The 22,729-nt window shown below is 39.7% G+C and overlaps 2 protein-coding genes across 6 annotated transcripts in view; one reads left to right on the plus strand and one right to left on the minus strand.

The window, feature by feature from the left end:
- The window catches only part of LOC105357177, a 302,080-nt gene that overhangs the window by 215,259 nt on the left and 64,092 nt on the right, over positions 1-22,729 (plus strand). The gene's annotated exons all lie outside the window — the stretch shown is intronic.
- LOC101157339 (serine/threonine-protein kinase PAK 4) lies at positions 838-21,735 on the minus strand. Of its 4 annotated transcripts, XM_020714775.2 has the most exons (11): positions 20,848-21,735; positions 12,824-12,879; positions 12,073-12,134; positions 10,367-10,612; positions 7,776-8,339; positions 7,276-7,596; positions 7,049-7,182; positions 6,843-6,969; positions 5,022-5,147; positions 2,097-2,231; positions 838-2,024 (listed from the first exon to the last, which is right to left on the minus strand). In XM_020714775.2, the coding sequence occupies exons 4-11, from the start codon at positions 10,571-10,573 to the stop codon at positions 1,851-1,853; spliced, it is 1,788 nt and encodes a 595-aa protein (XP_020570434.1). In that variant the 5' UTR covers positions 10,574-10,612; positions 12,073-12,134; positions 12,824-12,879; positions 20,848-21,735; the 3' UTR covers positions 838-1,850. The 4 variants fall into 4 exon arrangements, with proteins under 4 accessions (XP_020570434.1, XP_004083852.1, XP_020570435.1 ...); XM_004083804.4 differs by lacking the exon at positions 12,073-12,134; XM_020714776.2 differs by lacking the exon at positions 20,848-21,735 and having other exon boundaries at positions 12,824-13,167.

Genomic DNA, 22,729 nt, shown 5'->3' on the forward strand with positions numbered 1-22,729 from the left:
CAACCTCAGGTGACCATTTGAGGAACTTGGTACTTCCTGGTTGGCATTTACTTAGGACATGTAATAGGCCACATGGATAAAACTGTAATCTTGAAAATAAAGTCCTCTCTTGGGATATTTCCTTTTAAAATAATGGTTGAAAAAACTCTTTCTAATAGAAAAAAATAGTTTGTACATTCCCAGGATGCTACTTTTCTTCAGAAAACAACTAATAAGCTTTATAGACACAAATGAACATTATGTTTCAAATAATAATTGTCATCTGTTTCTTCATAACTAATCTTAGGATTACGTGAAGCACCTGTGTCAAAGGGCCAGTGTCCTACATGTTTTCCAACTAACCTGCCACTGAAGCTTCTTATTGGAAAAACACACCTTTTCCAGGTACCGTAATCAGAGGCAGCTGGGTTTTTACAAAAAAAAAAGAGGATGGGGTTTGACACCTCTGAAACAATGGATGTACAGTATGTTTACATGTTCAATAGTAAATAGTTAATATTTTATTCTTGTTCATCTTAAAATCCAAGATGGCATTTCAAAATTATTGATATTTATTTGTATTGCTTTCACATATTTTTATTGATTTTAAGGCCCACAATGAAAGAAAATCAATTATTGGACATTTGACAATTAGATGTAAAAAAAAAGGAAGGTTAACAAAAAAGATCTTGTTCAAACTATTTAAACAAGATCATCTCATGATGAAAGCCAAAAAAGGAAAAGCATTGAAATAATTATTTGTTTTAAAAACAAAAATTGTTTGTTAAATTATAATGAAATTTAGCAATTAAAATCTGAAGAAAATGGGTAGTCAATCAGGCCACAAAAATAACACAATAGGATTCAAAATTGTTTTATAGTAGTGTTCAGTTTTTGCTATATAACAGAATATCATACAATAATATACATTTGTAAAAATTGGTCTGTTGATGTTCTTTTTTAATACTGTTGCTTAGTTAATTATTTACAAAAATGTATGAGCTGACCTCTGTTATTTTACAAGCTATTTTAAATTTCTTGTGTATTCTTTTTTTATTACATTAATTTGTGATTTTACATAAGTCAGTTTGAAAAAGAAAGAAAATACCCTGAAATGATTTTGGGATGATATTATGTTTTGTATTGTTCATATTATTCATTTTGGTTTAAAAAAAGAACAAAAATGCTCTAACATTTAGAGCATTAATTTTTACAGTAAAAATATATAACAGGAGGTCAAAGGTCAGAGCTCAAGTGTGCAGTACAAGTAAACATGTTGACTTTAACTATTTGCTCCTTTTATAACCCAAGCAACAAGTGTGTTTATAGAGGACCTCAGGTGCTTTACAATAAACAAACCATTCTGCACAAGGTCAAAGTGCACAGCGCCACCAACGGCTTTACCCAAATTGTTTGATTTTTTCTAGACCTTTTTTTTTTACAACACATTTAAAGTCCAATTCAGAAAAGTTAAGAAGATGTTCCAGAATGAACTGGCCCTGTGACCTACATTTAGGAACTGTGCGGTTTTAGTGACAGTTGTAGAAATTTGCGTTGCTGCACCTGAACTCGAGGGTTTTTAACGCAGAAGCACAAAACGCACTTACGCGCGTTTACATAGACTTTTAATTGAAAGAGGCTGCTTGCAAATGCACTGCTGAGGGTGGTGTGAACGTAGCATAAGAGTCACTGCTGATTTCTCCTACGGTCCCAGAAGGCTATTATAGTTGTTCCCATTTTAGTGGGATCCCTGTTTTCTGGGGGAATCCCAGGGGACTTTGAAAATATTTTTTTAACAAATCCTAACAATAAAATTAGGTAAGTTCCAGGAATTATCTTAGCTATGATCCAGATGTGAGTCCACAGTGCTCCTATGAGCTGCAGAGCGACATGCGTTTGCGGTACTGCTCCACCAGGGGCACTAGGACTTTAGGCGGACCGGACTGCAGCAGAAATGGGTGCTCCAGCAAGTCGGTAGCGCTGCTCCGCTTTAGAGTGTCACGAGTTAACATGCAGTCCAGGAAATCCTTCAGCACCGGCGACACCTGGACACAAATGCAGCAACATCTTCAGGAAACTTCAGAATAACAACACACTCTTGTTTTTGTGTCTTCTACCTTGTTAGTATTTTTGACGGTTGGTGCTGCCTCATCCCTCAGTTTTTTCATGGCAGTGATGGGGGTGTCACTAAAGTATGGTGGCTCCCCATCCACCATCTCCACCACCATGATGCCCAGAGACCAGATATCTACCTGATGAAGAAGGAGATTGTCAGACTCAGACAGGTGGGTCTATATTATACACCTTCATACATTATCTAAATAGAGATACCCTCCATGTGCAACTATTTAATAAACCCAGACATGATAAAAATGTTCATAACAGGGTTGGGTAAACATGGTCCGGCCCACTGAACAATATCAGAGACCCATGTTTTGTTTTGTTTTCATCATGCCACACGGTCGAGACCCGCAAATAACGTGCCATTTTATTCCACCGTTCTGCAGTCTGTGCCCCGACCTGAAACCCTCTAAAATCCCTGTCAAATAGAACAGAAGACAGTTTACTTTCTACGTCACAGTTCATCTTTTGCAGTTTTGCTTATTCTTTTAGAGCAATTATGCTGCTTTTTTTAAACAACCCTGTTCTGTGTCCTGATTGGCTGGAGACCTTGTCAATCAATCTCCTCTGTGCCGTTTTTTCCTGTACAGAAACGCGGTTTCTCTTTATATCTACAGAAATCTTTGAACTCGATCAGTTCTTTGTTTTAATTCTAAGATCTTGGACTTAATTTCTATAAAGGTTTGAAATTTGAGAATTTAAACAAGAGAAAACGGTGAAAATGTTCTTGTCTGTCTGAGAAAAGTGTAGAAAGTGGGCAGTGAGGAGTTTTACCGTCTATAATCCTACTCCGTGGAGTTATTTTTAGAATGTAACTCCTGCAATAAACAAGGGAACTCTGTACTGGGGAAAAGGTAACGCAGAAATATGCGTAGCTGTAGCAGAAGACATAGAAATTTGCTTTTCTTCATTATTACTGGATAAGAACACTGCACAGCTGCTCAGTTTAAGCACAAACTGTGAGATGTGTAAGGAGCTGGAGCCCTGAAAGTCTCAGCGAGATGGAAAAGAAAGGATTGACAAATATTTTTTTTTTGTTGGTTTTTTTAATGTATCAGTATTTTTTTTCCTGACTTTTTGTCTTTAAAAATCACAGAGAGAGTTATTTGGTCATTTTTTTTATTTCATAAATATTCTTATTTTATTAAAAGGATCACGATTGGATGAAACTTTATTCATATAGCACTTTACAGCTCCCTAAGGGTACCAAAGGGCTTAACAAAAAAAGAAAGACAAAAGAAGTTTAAATTTTTAAAGAAAAAGAGTTATTGTGGCCCTCACAAGAAAAAGTTTGGGGACCCGCTCTAGCATCCATGTGGTATTGGAAGATTTGTTGTTTTTCATTCTTCCAATCATTCAAACACCACATGAACGCAGCATTTCTCTAAGTTTTACACGAGGTACATCAAGCCGTTGGTGCAATTGGCTCTAAAATGGGAATAAAAGTTTTAACGTAAAAAATCTAAAATGTTCTGTTTTAAAATGTAATTTTCAATCCAAATGTTTTCATCTAGATTCCATGATATTTCTTTTTCACCCCAAGCATTTGCTCCTGGTTCGGCCCTTCTATCAAATTTTAGAACCCTATGTGGCCTGCAAATCCAAAAGTTTGCCCACCCCTATTTATAGCATCTTAAGTCACTGCACAGTTACACTTCACGAACAAATCTTGTTGTTTTATTTCCTCAGCAATTAACTAATTTCAAACATCTTACCCTTTACTATCATACCAGGGATTTCCATGTACTACAAAGCCCGTAAGAAATATATCTAGTTTCATTTTAATGTGCAATGTTACTGGTACTGTAGGCACTGTAATCTGACTGCTAAGAAGCCTGGCCTGCAAGGAGGAAACAGCTTCCTCTTTTTGCAAACTATTTTCTGATGACTTTCCCATGTTGAGGGAACTTGGTTTTGTCAAGTATGGACAGGCAAGGCAATGCCTTGTGCTTTCCATACAACATTAAAAGAGCAATTTAAAAGGAGTATTAAATAATGATCTTCCATCCATCCATTTTCTTAACCCACTAAATCCCTTTTGGGGTCACGGGGTTGCCAGAGTCTGTCCCAGCTACTGTTGGGCAAAGACAGGATGCACCCTGGAAAGGTTGCCAATCTGTTGCAAGGCTAGAATGATCATTAAAGTAAAAATGTAAAGGAAGTTGAAAAGAACTGAACTAGCAGTAAGCTTAAAGAAACAGTGTGGACGTAAACATTTGAAGAAAAACTAATCAAATGCAACAGAGCACAGGTGGGTCTTTAAGCTGGATTTTAGTGTTTCAACTGATCTAAGGCTTTCTTGAAGCCTGTCCCAGGTTTGTGAAGCATAGAAGCAAAAGGCAGCTTCTTTTGACTATTAAAACTGACAACAGACTGGATCCAGATGACCAGAGAGGTCTGGTTGTTGTTACATACTGGGTCAGGAAGTCAATCATGTATTTAGGTGTTTAAACCATTAAAAACTTTATAAATCAGCAACAGAACTTTGTGATCGGTAAAAGCTGATTCGCTGTGGCAATGCCTGACGGACATGCCAAGAGGTGAACAAGAACTTTAACGTCTCTCCTCTGGCAGCTAATGTAAAGAGCTCAGAACTGGACTGATGTGGTCTACTGTGTTTTGATCCGTGTGAGAGGTTGAGCAGCATAGATCTTAATAAGCTGCAGTTTGCTGACTGATTTTTTCGGACATCCTGTAAAAACACTGTTACAGTGGTCAAGTCGAACGCATAAACTGGTTGATGGTTTTTAGATAAGTAGATTGAAGTTCTGTAGTAACCTCCAACTGTTTCTCTTTAGCCAGGACTTTTTTCTGAGGCATAATCCAATTGTTTTCCCACACTAGCAAATTTTGTAGCCACTTCCATGCAGAACACAGAAGCCAAGCATGCTCTGTTCATGCACACTTTCTCTTGTTCTCACCTCTGTACCATACATCATTTTAGATATCACTTCTGGTGCCATCCAGTATGGAGTCCCAACCAGAGACTTCCTCTTGGGTATATCCTTGTTTATCTGAGCACAAAAGCCAAAATCTGAGAGCTTTACCTGGAACAAGGAGAAAAAAGACAAAGCGGAAAAAGAGGGAATTTGTTATTTCTTGGTATCGTCACCTTCACATGTGCAAAAAACAAAAAAAAAACATCTGGAGGAGCTAGTATCATTTTATTTAAAATCTGCACCTGAATGTTGTCAGATGTATGAGAAACTACTTGCACGATTTTCCCATTGAGCTCAGAGTGACCAAAAAGAATTTTAGCAAGAGAAAATTGTTTTCAAAACTTGACTGTCGACATTTTTTCCACAGTGCCTTTAAAAGAAAATCTTTCCAAAAATCAGCAGCAAAACTTGAACTATCTGTTTTGCTATGCAGAAACTATTTACCATGACTAGACCTGCAAGACTTTGTTTTTTTCCTCAGAGAAGAAACCAACCTCCCTTAGAATATTTTGAATCCTCTTGCATTTTTTGACACTTCGTGGAAATGAAAATGAATCTGAAAAGATTGTTGTGTCACTTCATTCTTTGGTTTGATAAACAAGTCTTGCAAAAAAAAAAAACAGTCAGGGAAGCATTTCTTGTAGGTATTTGGTACCATGAATGTCATATTTGAAAAACACTTGACACTTGTCAACCACATCGTAAGACACTGTTGCACACTGTGAGATGGAAGAAAAGAACAATGAAGATCTTTGACCACCTTAAATGGGTCTGAATTGTGACGAGTTGTATCAGGTCAAGTTACATCATGGAAAACAGAAGGTTAAGCATTTATTTAGAATTTTTTGGGTTGTTTATGTTTATGTTTATACAGGCTCCATCATTCAGGATTTCAGAGTCAAGTATCCAATTTTAAAGCAATCTAACCTAAATCACTTCTGTACAAACCTTTGATGAGTAATTTGTCTTTTTTATTCTAAATGATACACAGACTCACATTCTAGAGGATTTCTACCAAAATCTAATCTACTCTGTCAAAGTCTGTGTTTTATTCTTCAAACGAGTTGCCAGTCAATCTATGAAGCATGTTTTCAGACTGTGGGAATCCAGAGTGCCCGGAGAAAACCCAAGCATGCACAAGTAGACAATGCAAACTCCACACAGACAGGACTGAGCCAGAATGTGAACTAGCTTTGAGGCGATAGTGCTGACAACTGCACCACTATCCAGCACAAATGAAAAAAATCACATAAAAAAAGAATTGTTTTAACTCTTGAGTTTAAAGCGTCACTTACATGAGTCATCTGTTCTAATTCTTCTACATCTTTGTAAACCTGTTTATTAGTCTTTGAATGAATTGTCAGGATTTAGAGCTGAACAAACAAATACAAATATGGTGGCTGTTTTTCATTACAAGTCAGTATCAATTGAGATAAGAAAGCGCGCCCATACTTCCATGAACAGGGATGAGGGGGCCTTCCTGCTCTCCCACACCTGGAGCAACATCCTCCAGCAAAAAACGGAAATCAAGGGGCGGAGTCACTTGTCAAAGTTTGACAGGTGACTCCGCCTTAGTCACAATCATCTGTTTTTTAAAGACGTCACACACCACCACCTGATGACGACCCTGATGAAGGTGGAAGACATTCCACCGAAACATGTCGATACGTTTTACATTACAAAACAAACCAGTGTCTGATAAAAAATAAATTAAAAACGCAAGTCAGTATCAAGCTGTCTCTACAAATGACCGGACCAGGTTGAGTTTCAGTATCAGGCTCCCTCTGAGGTTCAGGGTCTTACCCTTCCATCCAATGTGAGCAGAATTGAGTCACTCTTGATGTCTCTGTGGATAACCCCTTCAGAGTGGAGGTAGGACAGAGCCAGCAGAACACCCTCACACACTGTTGCTATCTGTTCTTCATTCATCCTGAAGATCATTAAAAATATACATCTGTCAAGTGTGAAACAATTCACAGAATATTAGATGACACTGATGCCTCTTTTACCTGGTCTCACTAATGATCTGAGTTAGAGCACCACCCTGCAAGTATTCCATGATGACCCAAAGCTCCTCCTCCACTAATGCACTACGGAACATGTCCACCACATTTTTGTGTCGGTAGTCTCTCATGATTACTACCTACAACAAAAACAGGAAAAGCCAAACATCAGCGCTTTGGTCTCCCCAAAGATGAGTTTTGATTAAAAGACACCCCTTCCATCCCACCTGTACCTCATTAAAGAGCAGCTCTCTACGTTGCTGCTTCCTCAAATCCATCATCTTCACCGCCACCTGTCGTCCACTCTGCCTCTCCCGGGCAATGCACACGACCCCTGTGGACCCCTCGCCAATCTTCACAAAGCTCTCCAGACCTAACCTCGGGTCACCAGGGTCCACAACCATCTTCAAAGCCTCCTTGAACTGCTCGTGTGTAACCTTTTGAGAACCTTCTTCGGGTCTTTTCTGTGGGGTGGTCAAGGTGGGACAAGGTGCTGGGCCAGAAGCAGAGAAGCGGGGCTGGGGGGGAGTGCTCAATCTTTTTGGCATAGTCATCTGGGGAAGAGCATAAAGGTAAACTGCCAAATCTGTTCTTAGTCTTTCAAACAAATTTTTGATTGCTTAAAATGGGCATAATAATGAAGACCTGATGGGATTATGGACCCACCTCTTGAGTCTGCTCATCAATCAAATTCAGAGCTGGTTTATGATCTAATGATGATCTAAAATCTCACCTTAAAGTCGCAGGAAGAGTGGGGTCTTCTTGGAGTCTCCGTAGAAGATGACAGAAGGTCTGGCAGCTGATTCTCACCTGGTTTTGCTCTCAGGTGAACATTGTTGGCCTCTAATGCCTGTGTACTGTAGAAACAGGAGTTTGGCCTTTGTCTACACCCTGCCACCTCCCTGTGAGCATACCGCTGAGCCATGCCATCAGTCTCTTGTGGTGAGAGGGGTTCGACTTCAGAGATGGAGCCAACCTGGTAGGTAGATTTAGATTTCAGTAGTGCTCCATTCAGTCTGGGGCTACCGCTCTCACTGCGTACTTGGCGAATCCTGTCCTGCCAGTACGTGGAGCTTTCATTGCCCTTCACGCTGTTGCTGCGGCGACCAGTCTCTTTGTAAGGGTACAGTTGATCCTCTGGCATTTCAGACAGGCGGCCCATCGACTGTGCTCGTTTCCGTGCTGATGGGCTTCTGCGCCGCAGAGAGTTGGAGTTGGTGACAGACAGGCGGCTCATCTCAGAGATCATGTGACTTATGTAGTCGCCATGGCCGATGAAGCTGCCACGGACTATCCTCTGGAAATATACAAAATCACATGACCCAAGTATAAAGGATTTTCACTAATACAAATGTCGGATTCTAGACAATTACTTAGTCCTACAATGACAACTCAAAAATGGATACCAAGGAATGCTTAAACTAATAAAGACACCAGCCCGAAGATCCAACATGTTTGAACTTTAAGAAAACATCATGACTCACCAATAAACTAACTAGAAAAACTTTGAATATGAAGGAAATTCCTAATAATTCAGCTGAGTCTTATTTGGATTTCTTCTACCTTCTAGCACTTACCGTACTAGAGCAGAACAAGTCTTTTACAGCTAAAGAAATCTAGAGCCTGATCCTCCAGAGATTCCCCCCTGCCCTGCTTGCTGCTGATTACCTGTGTGATTACTCCATCAGAAGGTGGAAACTTGTGAGACAGCACCTAGCAGTGCTGTGAGAGATGAAAAACAGGCAGGGAAGGAGATCTGGAAGATCAGGGTTGGACAGCTCTGAGCTATATGATACCATATGAGTCAAAAAGTTCCAGGCCTGAATAGTGAACTCTGGTTTAGTTTTATTGTTAGTTAACAATGCGACATGATACCTGTGAGATTCTGTATCTGCTGACAAACAATTCCACAAAGGAAGCACACAGAGCACTAAAAGAGAAGTCATCATCAGACTCCTAATACGACAATACCACACTAGTATGCAGTACTCCAAAAAGATGAGGGGCCAAAAATGAGGGATAGTCCAGATGCGTTTTTGGAGCCTATGGAACAGTTCATATCCTTCCATTCATTTTCAAACCTGCTTATTCCCTTTCTCTGCTAAAGTCTAGCCTTGTCACTGTTGGGTGAAGGTGGGGTACACCCTGGATAGTTTGTCAGTCCATTGCAGGGCCACACAGAGACATACAACCACACACACTGGCTGTGTGTGGGTGTGGCTGTGTGTGAAAACCCACGAGGCACGCACAGAAAGAACATGCAAACTCCACAGAGTAAGGACCCTGTCGGAATTTAAATCAGGATCTTAATAAGTCCATAAAAAAGGAAGATTGTAAAACAAAATGGAATCACAATCTCTTTATAAATCTGACAGTTTTACGGTGGTAGCTTTTTGCTAGCTTCTATGGCTATTTTGCCTAGACTATGGTTTGTTTCGCTCAGATAATTTGCTCTGTCTCCTTTTATCTGTGGTGCAGACTAAATGATCCAACTCTGGACTGCCTGTACAACTGTTTTCTTGGTTTACTCAAGAGAAAACTTAAATTTGATTAACTTGGAGCCCGTCTGGACAAGAATATGTTGATAAACTTGTTTTCTTTGGACATTTTACTCTTTTGTTCCATCCATCCCTTTACCAAAACCGCTCATCCTCTTTTAGGGTGACAGTGTTGCTGGAGCCTAACTCAGATACTATTAGGTGAAGCTGAGCTATTGCAGGGTTTGATGCAAACCAGGTGTTACCACAAGTTTCTCAAAATACCACTGGAGGGAGGTGCCAGATGGTAGCAAATTCCCATTGAGTCCACTGTTAATAAGTCAAATTTTACATAAAAAGTAAAAAACTTTGTTGCAGGGTACAATGGTAGAAACTTTTTTATGCTTTTTCCTTCATTCACTGCTCACGACAACTGGAAGGAGGGGGTGGGAGGCATTTTAAAAAATAGGGCTGGTTGGGCTGAGTCAACTCCAGTCAATATGGCCCATTCTACTTCAGGATTTTATTTTGGTGTCATATCTAGTGTTGAAACATTTATCAATTAAGCCTTTAATACGTTTTTCAACTTTGGTTTACTGATTGTCACATAGATTACTTAACTTATTTTCTGAATCAGAGACACAAAACTAAACAGCTTGTTTTCTCCAGTCCCAAAACCCAGCTGTTATAAACAGAGAAGTTAAGCTTGGAAACCATGGTGCTCCTTTGCTGTGGTATTATATTAAACCTGTGCAAGCTTGTGATATATAAAAACAATAAACAAGGTTGCTCATCAATAGGAATCAGTGTAGATTGTCACAAAGAGACAAATAATTAAGATTCTGACCTTTCTGGGTCCAAGTTCAATGTCTGTGATCATAGAGGGATCCACTAGGGGGCGTGGCCTCTTGAGGTTGTCGATGATGCTCTGCCACTGCAGAGGCAGACCCACATAGCGTCCTGTGGCGGCATTGAACGACGTGTGAAAGCAGTGCTGGAAGTCCTTGGGGGATGATATCTCCACCCGGTGCTTCTTCTTCCTGCGCCGGAACATTGCCTCGGTAACGTTACGGGGGCAGCCGGATGATGAGACCTGAGTAAAACAACAGCAAAAGTCTGGCTGGTCAGAGGGAAACATGACTTCTAGAGGAGAAGGAACAAAATAGACGCTCTGTCAGAGAACACTGACAGCTCCTCTTCCTGTTCACCTGACTCACCTGAGGCAGTCACACGTGTGTCTCCTCCTTCCTTTCAGACAAAAACTGACCTAACAGCCCAGGTGAGAGCTTACCTGTCTGCATTAGTATTAATCTGCTGTATGTTTACCAGAGTCTGGCTTGGCCACAAAAAAATTGTCTACAAAATAAGGAAAAAATGTTGGTATTTCTGGAACTCAGCAACACAGATATTCTTTGTAAATTTCTGCAAATTTGATAAGAAAATATGTAAAGTTTCGAAACTGTGGGTAATATTGAACTTGAAGGAGAAAAATGTTCCACTTGAAATTAATTTTCCCATTTTAGAATTATTTGACCGCTTTGACTGTAATGTGTTTTAGAGATGCATCAAGTCCATAGAAAGAGTCTCTGGACTAAAATAAAGAAAAGGTATTACATAATTTTTATTTAATGTAAATATTTTTATCCCGAGAATAAACTTTGCTTCTCATAAATACAGGACACATGCAAAATTCTAATCAAAAACAAAGTATAGAAACTGTTTGATAACGTATTTTTCACAAACCATTCTCATTGTGACCATAAACTCAACTGACCTCTCCCTCACTGACCCAATCAGTACTGTAGATAGAAAAAAGCATTTGGAAAGATGTAATGTCCCAACAAGCCCCCAAAACAAACTAAAATGCATTAAGAAAAGGAAGAAAAATTACTTTCATAGAATTTTCTCTTAAATGAGGTCACATTAAATCAGTATATCTTCGTTAAAAAGGCTCTACAGTTATTTCCTATTCTGTTTCAGGCCAAACCAAGAAGTACCAAATGCTCCAGTTCCTTAAATGACCTCTAGAAGGGGCTTTGAAAATTATATTTTTTTAGGTTTTTGATCGTCATGAGAATAGACAAAACAAAACTTAATATATGTGTATGTAGTCCTTCATTCGCTATTTCTGGATTTTATATGAGTTGGCACAGATGAGAGGAAAAACATTCATCCATTTTCAGAACCCACTGAATACCTTTCAGGGTCATGAGGAAGCTGGAGCCTACACAGCTACTGGTGGGCGAAACCATGCCTCACCCTGAACAGGTCACCAGTCTGTCACAGGGCCACATCTTAACATGCACATCAAGGGGCAAATTAGAATTAGGAATTAACATATGAAGCACGTTTTTGGACAGTGGGAGGAAGCCAGAGAAAACCCACACTTGGAATAACGTGCAAACTCCACGCAAAAAAACTCCCAGACGGAATTTGAACCTGTGAGCCAAGACCGCTAACCACTGCACTATTGTCCAACCAAGCAAAAATCTTTCTTTAAAAAAACATCTAAAGGTATAACTCATTTAGATATAAATTAGAGATAAAATTCACCTTTTTTTTGTTAGTCAGTGGTAGGTTGAGTCCAGTGAAACTCTAGTGGTCATTCGAGGAAACTGCAAAAGTTGAAACTTCCATGATTACTGAGACAGTATAGGCTTGATGTTTCATAATGTAGTTTCTGAGCCCATCAGTGGTTCAGTACTCACTGAACTATTCTTGTAATGCTCTGACATAGACAACAGTGGAATGCAAACAATGAGTGGCTGTGATTTCACCATATTGGCCTTCATGCAAGTACATTCTGCAAATTACTGTCAGTTGTTTACAAAATAAAACCTCATGACACTAAACGTTAGCTAGAATCAATTTTCTAGTACTTTAAATGTATGCATCTTCATTTTCCAGCTATTTACAGGTTCTAAAAATCACATTATGATATTGCACAATGACTTTCTGAGGATGTGATGAAGACTAGCAGAAGATCAAAGTGATAAAACTCAAACTGAGGGACTGTTGAATCTTCATCCAATCAGCAGAGTGCTGTCCAACGCAATCAGTATCATCCTTGTTCATATCTTCAAATGTTTCCTAATTGTTTTAATGAGCAAAGGAAAAAACATTCTACACTAAAAATGCTTAAATACTTAACATATTTGAGTTGGTTTTTTATGGAATAGAATCCATCTATAACCCTAAAATAGGCCTTTTGAGTTTAATCTTAAAACCTGAACAGGACATCATCTTCTTGAGGTCCAAACTAAAACTATTTCACTAACTCAAATTCTTAACCCCTAATTCTCACCTGTGTGCTGTTGGAGTCCTTCACTTGAGGTCTAGATGTGCTCGATCAATATTGACCTGGAAGAAAAAAAAAGGTACAGTACAGCTCTGCAAGCTGGTCCTCTTCATCACCCATTACCAAATGCTTCCCTTCTCCTCTTTCTCCTTTGCTGACCGGATCATAATAATCTGAATCCTCTTCCACTCCCACTGAGCAAACAGCAGTAAGAGGAAGGAGAGTCACATCTTTAGTTCAGTGTACAAGCCAAAGTCAAACTTCAGTGAGGAAGAGTGTCCTGTCAGGATAAACATGACAGGAGACTTTCTGTACCTGTAAAAGGATTTTGGGAGTTGAATGTAAAAAAAAAATGTTTTTTTAATCTGTTAACCTAACTGGTATATTATTTTTGCTTGGAATTGTTTTTTGAAAGACAGTGTCTCTTTATGGAGTTTTTCTCTGATCTTGTTTTATGCTGTTGTGAGTGAACACAAAATCATGGCACAAAGACGTTTATTTTTTTTTTTTTTTTTTAACTTGTCCTGTCCAACAGCTGGGCAAACAGATGAGAGCTGAAATCCCTCAACGACCACACGGTAGCAGGGGCGGTCCAGCAGGACCGCCCCTGCTACCGTGCTACCTGCTACCGTGCTACCAAGGTCCCACCTTCCTTGTGAAATGCATGTGTGTTTGTGAGGGTGTGTGTGTGCATCACAGTCATGTCCAATCACCCTCCCCACCTAGGGGCCCTAAATGTATAAGGTGCACTTAAAATTGGCGGTTAGGGCGCTGAAAGGACATCTTTTGCTTGCTGGCAGTGATGTCCCCCCCCCCCACACACACACACACACACACAAGCCCAGGCCCCCGCCCCTGAGAGAGCTCTGGTCAGGCCTCGACAGGTCCGAGGCAGCCAACCAGCTGGGGGAACCGCCGATTGCCTCAGCGGAGACCCCAACCCATCAAACCTCCAAGGTCCCATACCAATAGTGGACCCTCTCCCAGAGAGCCCCCCCCCCAGACCTCGCTGCCATGGGAGGTGTCACCTAGAGCAACCGCGGGCCCCAAGAGGGTTGCTGACATTTGCTGTCTGAATACAGTTTGTTAACTGCTCTTATTGTGAAAAGTGACTTTAAAATACTGCTTTTCTTTCATAACAGCTGCTCTAAGGTCAAGCCAAAGTGAGGTCACATCAAATGCTTTGTCCAGCTTCCAGAACAACAGGACCTTCCCTTTTGCTGGTCAGCACCAATTCATAGTCTGTTGGGTCCACCAGATTAACTGAGGCTCGTGCAGCTACCATTAGAGATGTCATGAAAATGGAACGTACGAATGTCCTCCCTGTGGTAAGTGTATCGTGAATTATTTGTAATGCAAATGTAAGTTGCATGCACTTATGAGATATAGGTGATGGTGTCATACAGTGCCCTTACGGCACACTTTAGTCATTATTAGGTTGTCGCTACTGGTCCTTACTGATTGCACGCAAATGCTGCATGCATGGGCTGAGCAGGTGATACATGCCCATTGGACGCACAAAAAAACACACTCTGATTGTCTAATTTTCTCATTTCTAAAAGCCAGGCTGTGCCCAAGGGGCGAGCACTTAACACTTGAACAGCACTAACAGCCTAGTCCATGGATTTTCGGGGGACTGAAAAAACAAAACACCTGCATCTCACCTACTTCGTCCCTACATGTTGTGTAAGTGTTCACTTCGATCTGTCACCTGCAGCTTGCCCATAGAAAAATGGGTGTTGCGCATGAACATTTTCGCTCTATGGGTTCACTGGGCGATCTACGACCTGACATATATTTTGCGTGCCACCTGCATGTCCCGTACAGGTCTGTCCATTTATCCCCCTTAACAACCCATATCCACCCATAAGGGAAGTTGTTGCTAAGACATCTGTTCGCTATTAAATGTTTTTTATTTATGTGTTCCTTGTTTCTTCTTACACGTGTACTCAACTCATCCCTGTACCTCATCTGCACCACCATCCTTTCTCATATTTCCTCCTGAGACGGCCCAGCCATTCTTTTTTGCTGTGTCTTTTACCCACTTATCTTTAACACATACTTCCTTCATTCCACTCAAGCAAACATGCTCCTTAGTCTCTTTTTCCCCATCTTTAGTCTCTCCTGTCATCAGTGTCTGTAGTCTATGTCAAAATAATGACGATGTTAGGTGGAAGACCCACGTAGAGTTTCTTCACACTGTTCGATACTTCGACGGCTGATAATCGTCATGTAAGGAGTCTTTGCTAATGTGTCTTCTGGTCTGGTGTTTAGCAAATGAGACTTTTGGTATACTACATATAACTCACATGGAAATCAGGTCACATGATTGGCATAATGCTAAACCGTAAGGGCAATAATTAGACTGGATTAAGACCCAATGGTTTTGCTGTCAGAGTGACTTTAGTTCCTGAGTATAAAGGCATACATTAGCCACAACAAAAATGTTAAAGAAGATTTGCTGGATTGGGTCAGGATTTAGAAGTTTTGGAATAAAGTCTTTGCCAGACGATCTTTCACAATCTTTCCAAGACTTTTGGGTGTGACTTTTGTCATGCAAATATCAAAGGCTACAGAGCACAAAGTGGAGCAAACCAACTTGCTCAAAATTATTCTTACAACTTTTTTTATTTTTACTTTCTTTAAGTTTTTCTGTCCAACAAATGAGCAAACAGATGACAGCTGAAGGCCTTTTGTGTTGGACAGGTTTTACTCTTACAAAAAGAGGTTATGTAACTTTGGGTAATCAGGGCGTATATTTGTATAAACCCCTTTTTCATTCACTTGTTACATTCTGTGTTTATATATATATATATATATATATATATATATATATATAATTTTTATTTTTTTTTAAAGGGGAGGGAGAGAGGAAAAGTTTGGGGGGGGGGGGGGGAGAAGAAAAATAAAGAAAGAGAGAGGGGGAGAAAGTGAGTTGCTAATTTGAATAGGTTAGAGTGTCTGCCCTGTAACTGGAAGGTTGTGGGTTCAAACCCAGGCTCAGTCAAAGACTTTAAAAATGGGAGCCAATGCCTCCCTGCTTGACACTCAGTATTAAGGGATTGGATTGGTCGGTTCAACCACCAAATAGTGCCTAAGTGTGGCTTGTCTGCAGCTCACTGCTCTCCCAGGGGATGGGTCAAATGTGGAGAGCAAATTTCCCCAATTTTTTTTTTTCTTTTCCCAGTGGGGTGGTGAGCCCCACTGCTGCCAAACAGCAGAGCCCCCCCACCCCGGGGTCCCTCAGTGTGTAGTGTGTATGTACTGTGTGTGTGCTCCCAACGTGCAGTGTGTGGTGTCTAAAGTGAAAGTTAAAACTTGCTCAAAATTATAGTCTAAAGTTTTTAGCGTCTTTATGACGTTTAATTTTACAGCTTTCTTTTTTGCTTCTTCTTAAATTAGGATGTTTAGACTGGAATTTAAATCTAAAACTGCACTCTATTATTAAATTACTGCCGCAAGAACATAATATTTATCTCTGTTGTTAAAGCTAACAGCTCTTTTGATGGAACAACGTCTGGCATTTCTCTGTAGTTGAATGAGATTTTTTCGAGGGGTTCTTTATTTTCTTACAAATCCAGATCTACATTGGTTTAAAAGTTTGGATTACAAATTGCACAATTAACAAACGGATTCAGATTATTTTGTTCTGATTGGCCGATCATATTGTCATTTCTATAGCTTGATCCACAATACTCACAGTATTTTATCATAATTGAATTGCTTTTTCCTTAAAATTGGATGACATTTTTTCCAGTCAGAGATTTTCATGTTTCAGCACCAACATAGTCGTTTGTTCTGGTTGTCTAAACATGATTTTCAGATTAGCAGAAGGTGTCTCGGGCGAGCTCACTGCTGCTTCGGTTAGACGGAACACAACTCAAAGCCGACAATTGCTTTAGTTCCACCTGTGACGCTTCAGCAAGACCACCAAGCTCCTGGGGCAAGAGCCTTATTTGTTTATCTCGCCATTTAATACATTTTCTGGGTTAAAGTGAAAGAAGCAGCACCTGGAGGATGGGTGGAGCTGCAGACGATAGGTGGGGGAGAGGGTAATTTGTAGAAGAAAAAAGACATTTGCAGAACTAGTTTTACATGTTTACACTGTATATAAACAGATATGGGTTACCTTATGTTTCAGAGTGTTCATGTTCAGACCTTGATGCTGTTGAAATGTGAGGCTCTCTAAAGTTACCCAAGAAGAAATCAGATCTTATTTAGGATTGGTCAAATCCATCAGCCCATTCTGTCACATAAGGGACTAATTCTGAAAAACTGACTGAGGTTCAAGTTTTCCGACCGTCAGGCGAGTCCAAAAATATTGAGGACAGCTTTGGTTATCTGATGAACTATTTATAGATGTTTGGACTACAAACATGAATCAAGGAGGTCTCGACTTTTTTAGTTGTTCTTTCTTCTCAATGTGAGAACACTTTTTCTAGCATGCAGCAGCGCAGCAATAATACATTATGGGAACATTTAATCATTTTTTTAAGCATAGACTTTATTATCTGTCAGCTTTTTGGATGTTTGTATATTTACAGTATTAGGTCATCATATGAAGTTTATGTTTGGTCAAAATACAGATTTTTAACAACCTGGGGTGCAGGAATGGGGGCTTAAACTCAAGATTCTGACTTGAGTTAAATTTCTTCTGTCACATGCAAACTTGAGTCTTGACTTGGTATAATTGACTGTAAGTGAAAACTGGATCGAGTGAGCGTGAAACTGAAAGTTTTAAGACTTATAGGTCCTGATTTAAACTTTTATGCAAAGACTTGAGTATTGACGTGGATTTGCAAAGAAGTGACTTGCGAGTATCCCAGCTTGTAGCCGAATTTCTGCAAAATCTGTGGCTAAAATGATCAGAATCAGAATGCACAACTGAAGTTTTTACACTTCAGTTGTGCATTGAGGCAACTTCAAATATCTGAATAACGTGGTTAGAACACTTGCATATTAAAATTAATGGCCACTAAAACTTCCAGTAGCTGATGAAAATTTCATTATAGCTCTTATTGATCAATTGTTTACTTTATTTTGAGTAAAGTTTGTCAGTGAAATGTAAAAAACAAAAAAGGATTGATTTTTAAAAAAAATCTGATTTGTTTTTAGCTACAAAATCTAAAAAAGAGGATTTATATCAAAAACTCATTTTTCTTCTCTGTTTTACTGGATTTCCACATAAGAAGCACGGGTGCCGTGTTTTTCACCTTTAGTTTCATGTAAATTTGGTTAAAACGTTGCCCATCAGAGTTATTATTACTGTTCAATAAAAAAGCAGTGTGTTCAGTTAATCTGCTGGTTGCAGAGGATGAAATATGCTGACTGGGAGATTGTTTGTCAGCTGCAGGTCAGGTGTGTGTTTTCAGGGCGTGACGCTCCGACATACCTAAGGATTCAAACCCTGCATGACCAGACAGCTCCAGCGTGACTCTTCATGTCTTACAGTAAACATCCCGGGATTCAGACTCACTGTGTCTGCACCAGCATCACACTGTGATCCCAAATCAGCTGTTACTATGACAACAGTCCAGTTTATGTGGCGAGAAGCTAGTGGGACTTGTGGGACGTAAAGGTTACTGATTAAAAAAAAAATTTTATCAACTATTTTTGTATTTTTGTTATAAAAGTAACACAGCCATATTTTATTTAATGATGTTTCACCTGAACCAAAGCTTTCTTGGAAGCAATAATGAGACATTTTAGTTACTCAGAACATGAGTAGAACAGCAGTGAGTCAAAGAAACAAAAGAAAAATGGACCCAATAGCCCTATAATTTAGTCGGAAAGCTTTTAACTTCAATAACTTTAGTTAAAAAATCCAAAAACCACAAACAAGCCTGAAAAACATTCAGCAGTCAACAATGATAAAGGGAAACTTTTTTAAACTTCTAAGCACATTTCTGATAAAAGTGATGATGCTGAAGACCATCTAAACAATAGTGATAATCTACACGCTGCTGCAATCTTATCTATGTTAAATTTAAACAGAAAGATCAAACTCCAAAAGTGTCACTCAGGATTTTAAAAAAGGGGAATTTAATGAAGAATTAACTAAATATTTTAGGGATTAATTTGAGCAGTTGTTGATCCCTATATTTGGGGCCCCTTTCTCATTAGCATGATCCAAATTATCCTAAAATTATCCTAAAAGACCCACTCAATTGTGGGGGAGGGGGGTGTTCTCATGATGGAGAACATGTACTGTATAAAGAAAACTTCACCTAAAATTGCATTTCTGGTATTTTTTTAAATTGTTCTGAATCAGGAGCATTTCTCTGCATCTTTTTCAGCTGTAGGAGACTTTGAGAAGATGGCAAGAAGTAACAGCTGGATTTTTAGCAGATTCTGTCCAGCTGTGGTTTGATCTCCAAGCAAAACTGCAGCCCTTCTTGCAAATCCTCCATCAGCCAACACTCCTTATTTTTTAAAAGAAAAGGTCATTTTACAGCAGATGGTAAGACAATCACCTGTTAATGAACAGCCACCATTTAACCCTTTTCTCTTTAACCCCCTAGTTTTCGCAAATAACGTACTTCCAGTGGATTCTGAAGCGGGGAAAAGCAGCTTTGCGCCGATATGCAGCACTTTAAAGTAGTGACATGTTTACGCAACTGATTTCTACATTGTTGTATATCATCTGATTTTGTTGCAGAGACAAGCAGCTTTGCACCGATATGCAAAGCTGCTTGTCTCCACGCATTCTTACAGAATCAGCTGATTTGGGTTGATCACATAAACATTCAAAGAGTTACGCTGGGCCAAAGAAAACGTGTTATTAAGGTGTCACAGACTTTCCTCCATGAGAGAGTCATTTGATTTCTGCTACTTGCTTAAACGCTTCACTACTGTAAGATGTTGCACTATCAGCACAAAGCTGCTTTTCTCCTCTTCAGAATCAGTTGGGATGTTGATAATTGCGTAAACGTAGTAGTCCAAAGAATCAAAAGGGTGAAAAAAAAAAGTTTGAATCTCTTTAGCTTTCTAGGAAGTTTATGTTATTATAAAACAAGCCATCTAATGGTTTCCTGGTGAACTGACCAAGCTCCCACTGGTTTGGTTTTCAAACCAGATTCGATAACGAAGTATTCCTCGGTTACACCAATATATTTAAATGGCAGGGGGGTGTCTATTTTCCTTCATATAAAGGTGTTTGTTTGACAGGGGAGGAATCAGGCCTGCGCTGGTGAGCTGTCCAGAGCGTACCCTACCTGGGCTCCTCTGCTGCTGGGAAGGCTCCAGCATCTCAGTGACCCAAAATGGGAATAAAGCAGGTTCAGTAACCGCATGGATGCAACCTTTCAAAGTAAAAGCAACAAATCACCCCTCCACTAATGTTCTCACTAATGATGACGACAAAATCAATATTTTTCATTAACTGTTTTAATTATAAATGTGAGCTTTTTAAACTACCCTAGACACAAATGTGGGCACAAAAGTTTTTTTTTTAATCCTAGTAGAAATTCTCAAAATGTAATGTCATAGTGACACCACAAAAAACTGCTGTCCTAGTCATATTTTTTTACTAACACACTTCACTTATCTCATCTTGTATGTATCAGCCAGGCGCTCCAGTGGTAACCTGAAGGTTTGCTTCTGGGTAAATATGAAGAGCAGCCTCTGCAGTCACAACTGTTCGTGTATTTATTCTCCCGTTTGGCTTAAAACAGTAACAGCTGACTGGCTGTAGATCATTTTCCAAAACAAATAAACCAACAGTAACGTTGCTTTCCTCTCTCTCCCAACCATTTCCCACTTCCACTGTCTGGAAAGCCTTACAGAAGAACAGAGATGGCTTTTTCACAGTCTGCTCTCACCTGTGGCAACACGTCAGGCTTGTCAAGGAACCAAAAACCCCCAACTCCAGAGCTTCTCCACTTTTAGTTCTACCTCTGATCTCCTTTTGGGCTGTGTTCTACAAAGGAATATTGACTGAATCCTCCCCTAAAAGGTTCTGACCCACTGAAAAACCTTAGGTTCAGTTCAGACCAAGTGTTTCTCAAAAAGCTTCATGGAGTTTTACTCACCTGGTCCCAGAGACCACGCTCTCCTTTGACTCCCTCTTTCCTCTGCTCTTCCACTCATCTCTCCGTCTCCCTCCCCCTACATCGCTCCTCCCCTCCTCATCTGGTTCCAGGTGGAAGGAGGTGAAGCTTGCATTGAAGGAGCATTTTTGAATTCACAGCCACATGCAGATCTTCATCGGCAGAGTCAGCGCTCCAAGCATGAAGGTCTTTCGCGTGCGACTCTTCCCCTGAGGTCAGATCTTCTGGAAGAAACTTTCCTTTTTTTTCAAAGGTGGCAAATGCTTAAAACTGGAATTGCAGATCAGAATCATATACGAACGCCTTCCTTCGGGCAGCGGTGGAGCAACAAAGATGGGGAGGAGGTTCCTCCCTCTCTGCAGGCTGCAGCACGCCTGGCGCTCTCCTCAGGCTCAGCTCAACATGACTCAACAACCAGACTCGCTTAACCTCCCACCTCCACCCGCTGCATCCAACACGCCGCTTTCACCCTGCTGGTTAAACAATACTTCAGTGTCATCTTGTGTCTTTAAATCCATTTGTGCAATTTTTATTTTTACCTTTTTGCCCACCATTTTTTACAATAATTTAAAAAATTGCAAATCTTTCATGAAAACTCGCTGCTCTTAGCGGAATTTTAGACTTCTTCATTGGAGCCTATTTTGAACTTTCCATAGTGAAAACCATGATTCATCCGCCACCATGCTTCACTCATCAAAAACCCTTAATCATCTCTGTGCTCACAGGTGGGTTTGCCAATCACAACGAGGTATGATTCATGCAGACCCAACATTAGTGTAGTTTTCATGCAAAAGTTTATGTGAAGGTTCCAAAAAGTTTATCAGCCTTAAATGTTTGGTGTAACCCTTATGCTATCCTAGACACTTTAACATTGGGAGTTGGGTCATCTAGACCCACTAGACAGTGCACTGAACCTTTTTTCTTCAATGATTTGTGATCTTCACTGGTGTCCATGAATACATGAAATCTTTCCACCTTTATCATGGTAGGAATAACACGTCAATGTGAGGGTGGGGTCATCTAAGATATCACAAGGGTTAAAACAAACATACGAGTTCTGACACATAATTCTGATAGCCCTTAGAATAGAGTAAATTCTGGTTTAAGGCAGGGGTCTGCAACCTTCAATACCTAAAAAGGAATTCAGGTCAACAACCCAAAATAATAAATAGATTTGTATTTGTTATTGTAAATATTATGATAAATATAACAAACTAGTGCATTTTTTTTGCATAAATTAAATATAATGCAAAAATTGCTTTTTTAACCCTTGTGCTATCTTAGATGACCCCACCCTTACATCGACGTGTTCTCCCTACCATGACAAAGGTGGATAAAGATGGAAAGATTTCATGTATTCCATGGACACCAGTGAAGATCACAAATCATTGAGGAAAAAAGGTTCAGAGCACTGTCTAGTGGGTCTAGATGACCCAACTCCCAAAGTTAAAGTGCCTAGGATAGCACAAGGGTTACATCATAATATTAAGCAGTTCATAAATTTTCCCAAAGGTTCATGTGACTTCCTTTGAAAATGAAAGACACCCTGTGCAACATTGGATCTCAATGCAGCAAATGTAGTATAGTATCATGTCAGCAATGAAGAATAAACATTCATGTTACCTTTTGTACAGCTTCTTAGCCAGTAATTCATAGAAATTAAATTAGAACTACTTAAATTACTCTTACCATTTTTTTAAACTTTAATGGAAACGATAAATTCTTGAATTTGTTCAAGATAGAAAATCTGCTGCGCCTTAGTAAAATTTGGTTGTGCTTAGTGACCTCCAATTTATCTTGTGTCAAAACTGCTCAAAAATCTGTCAAAATGTTTTAGTCTGATTTTGTTAACCCTTGTGCTATC

Source organism: Oryzias latipes, chromosome 24 (assembly GCF_002234675.1).
Source record: "Oryzias latipes chromosome 24, ASM223467v1".
NCBI lineage: Eukaryota > Metazoa > Chordata > Actinopteri > Beloniformes > Adrianichthyidae > Oryzias > Oryzias latipes.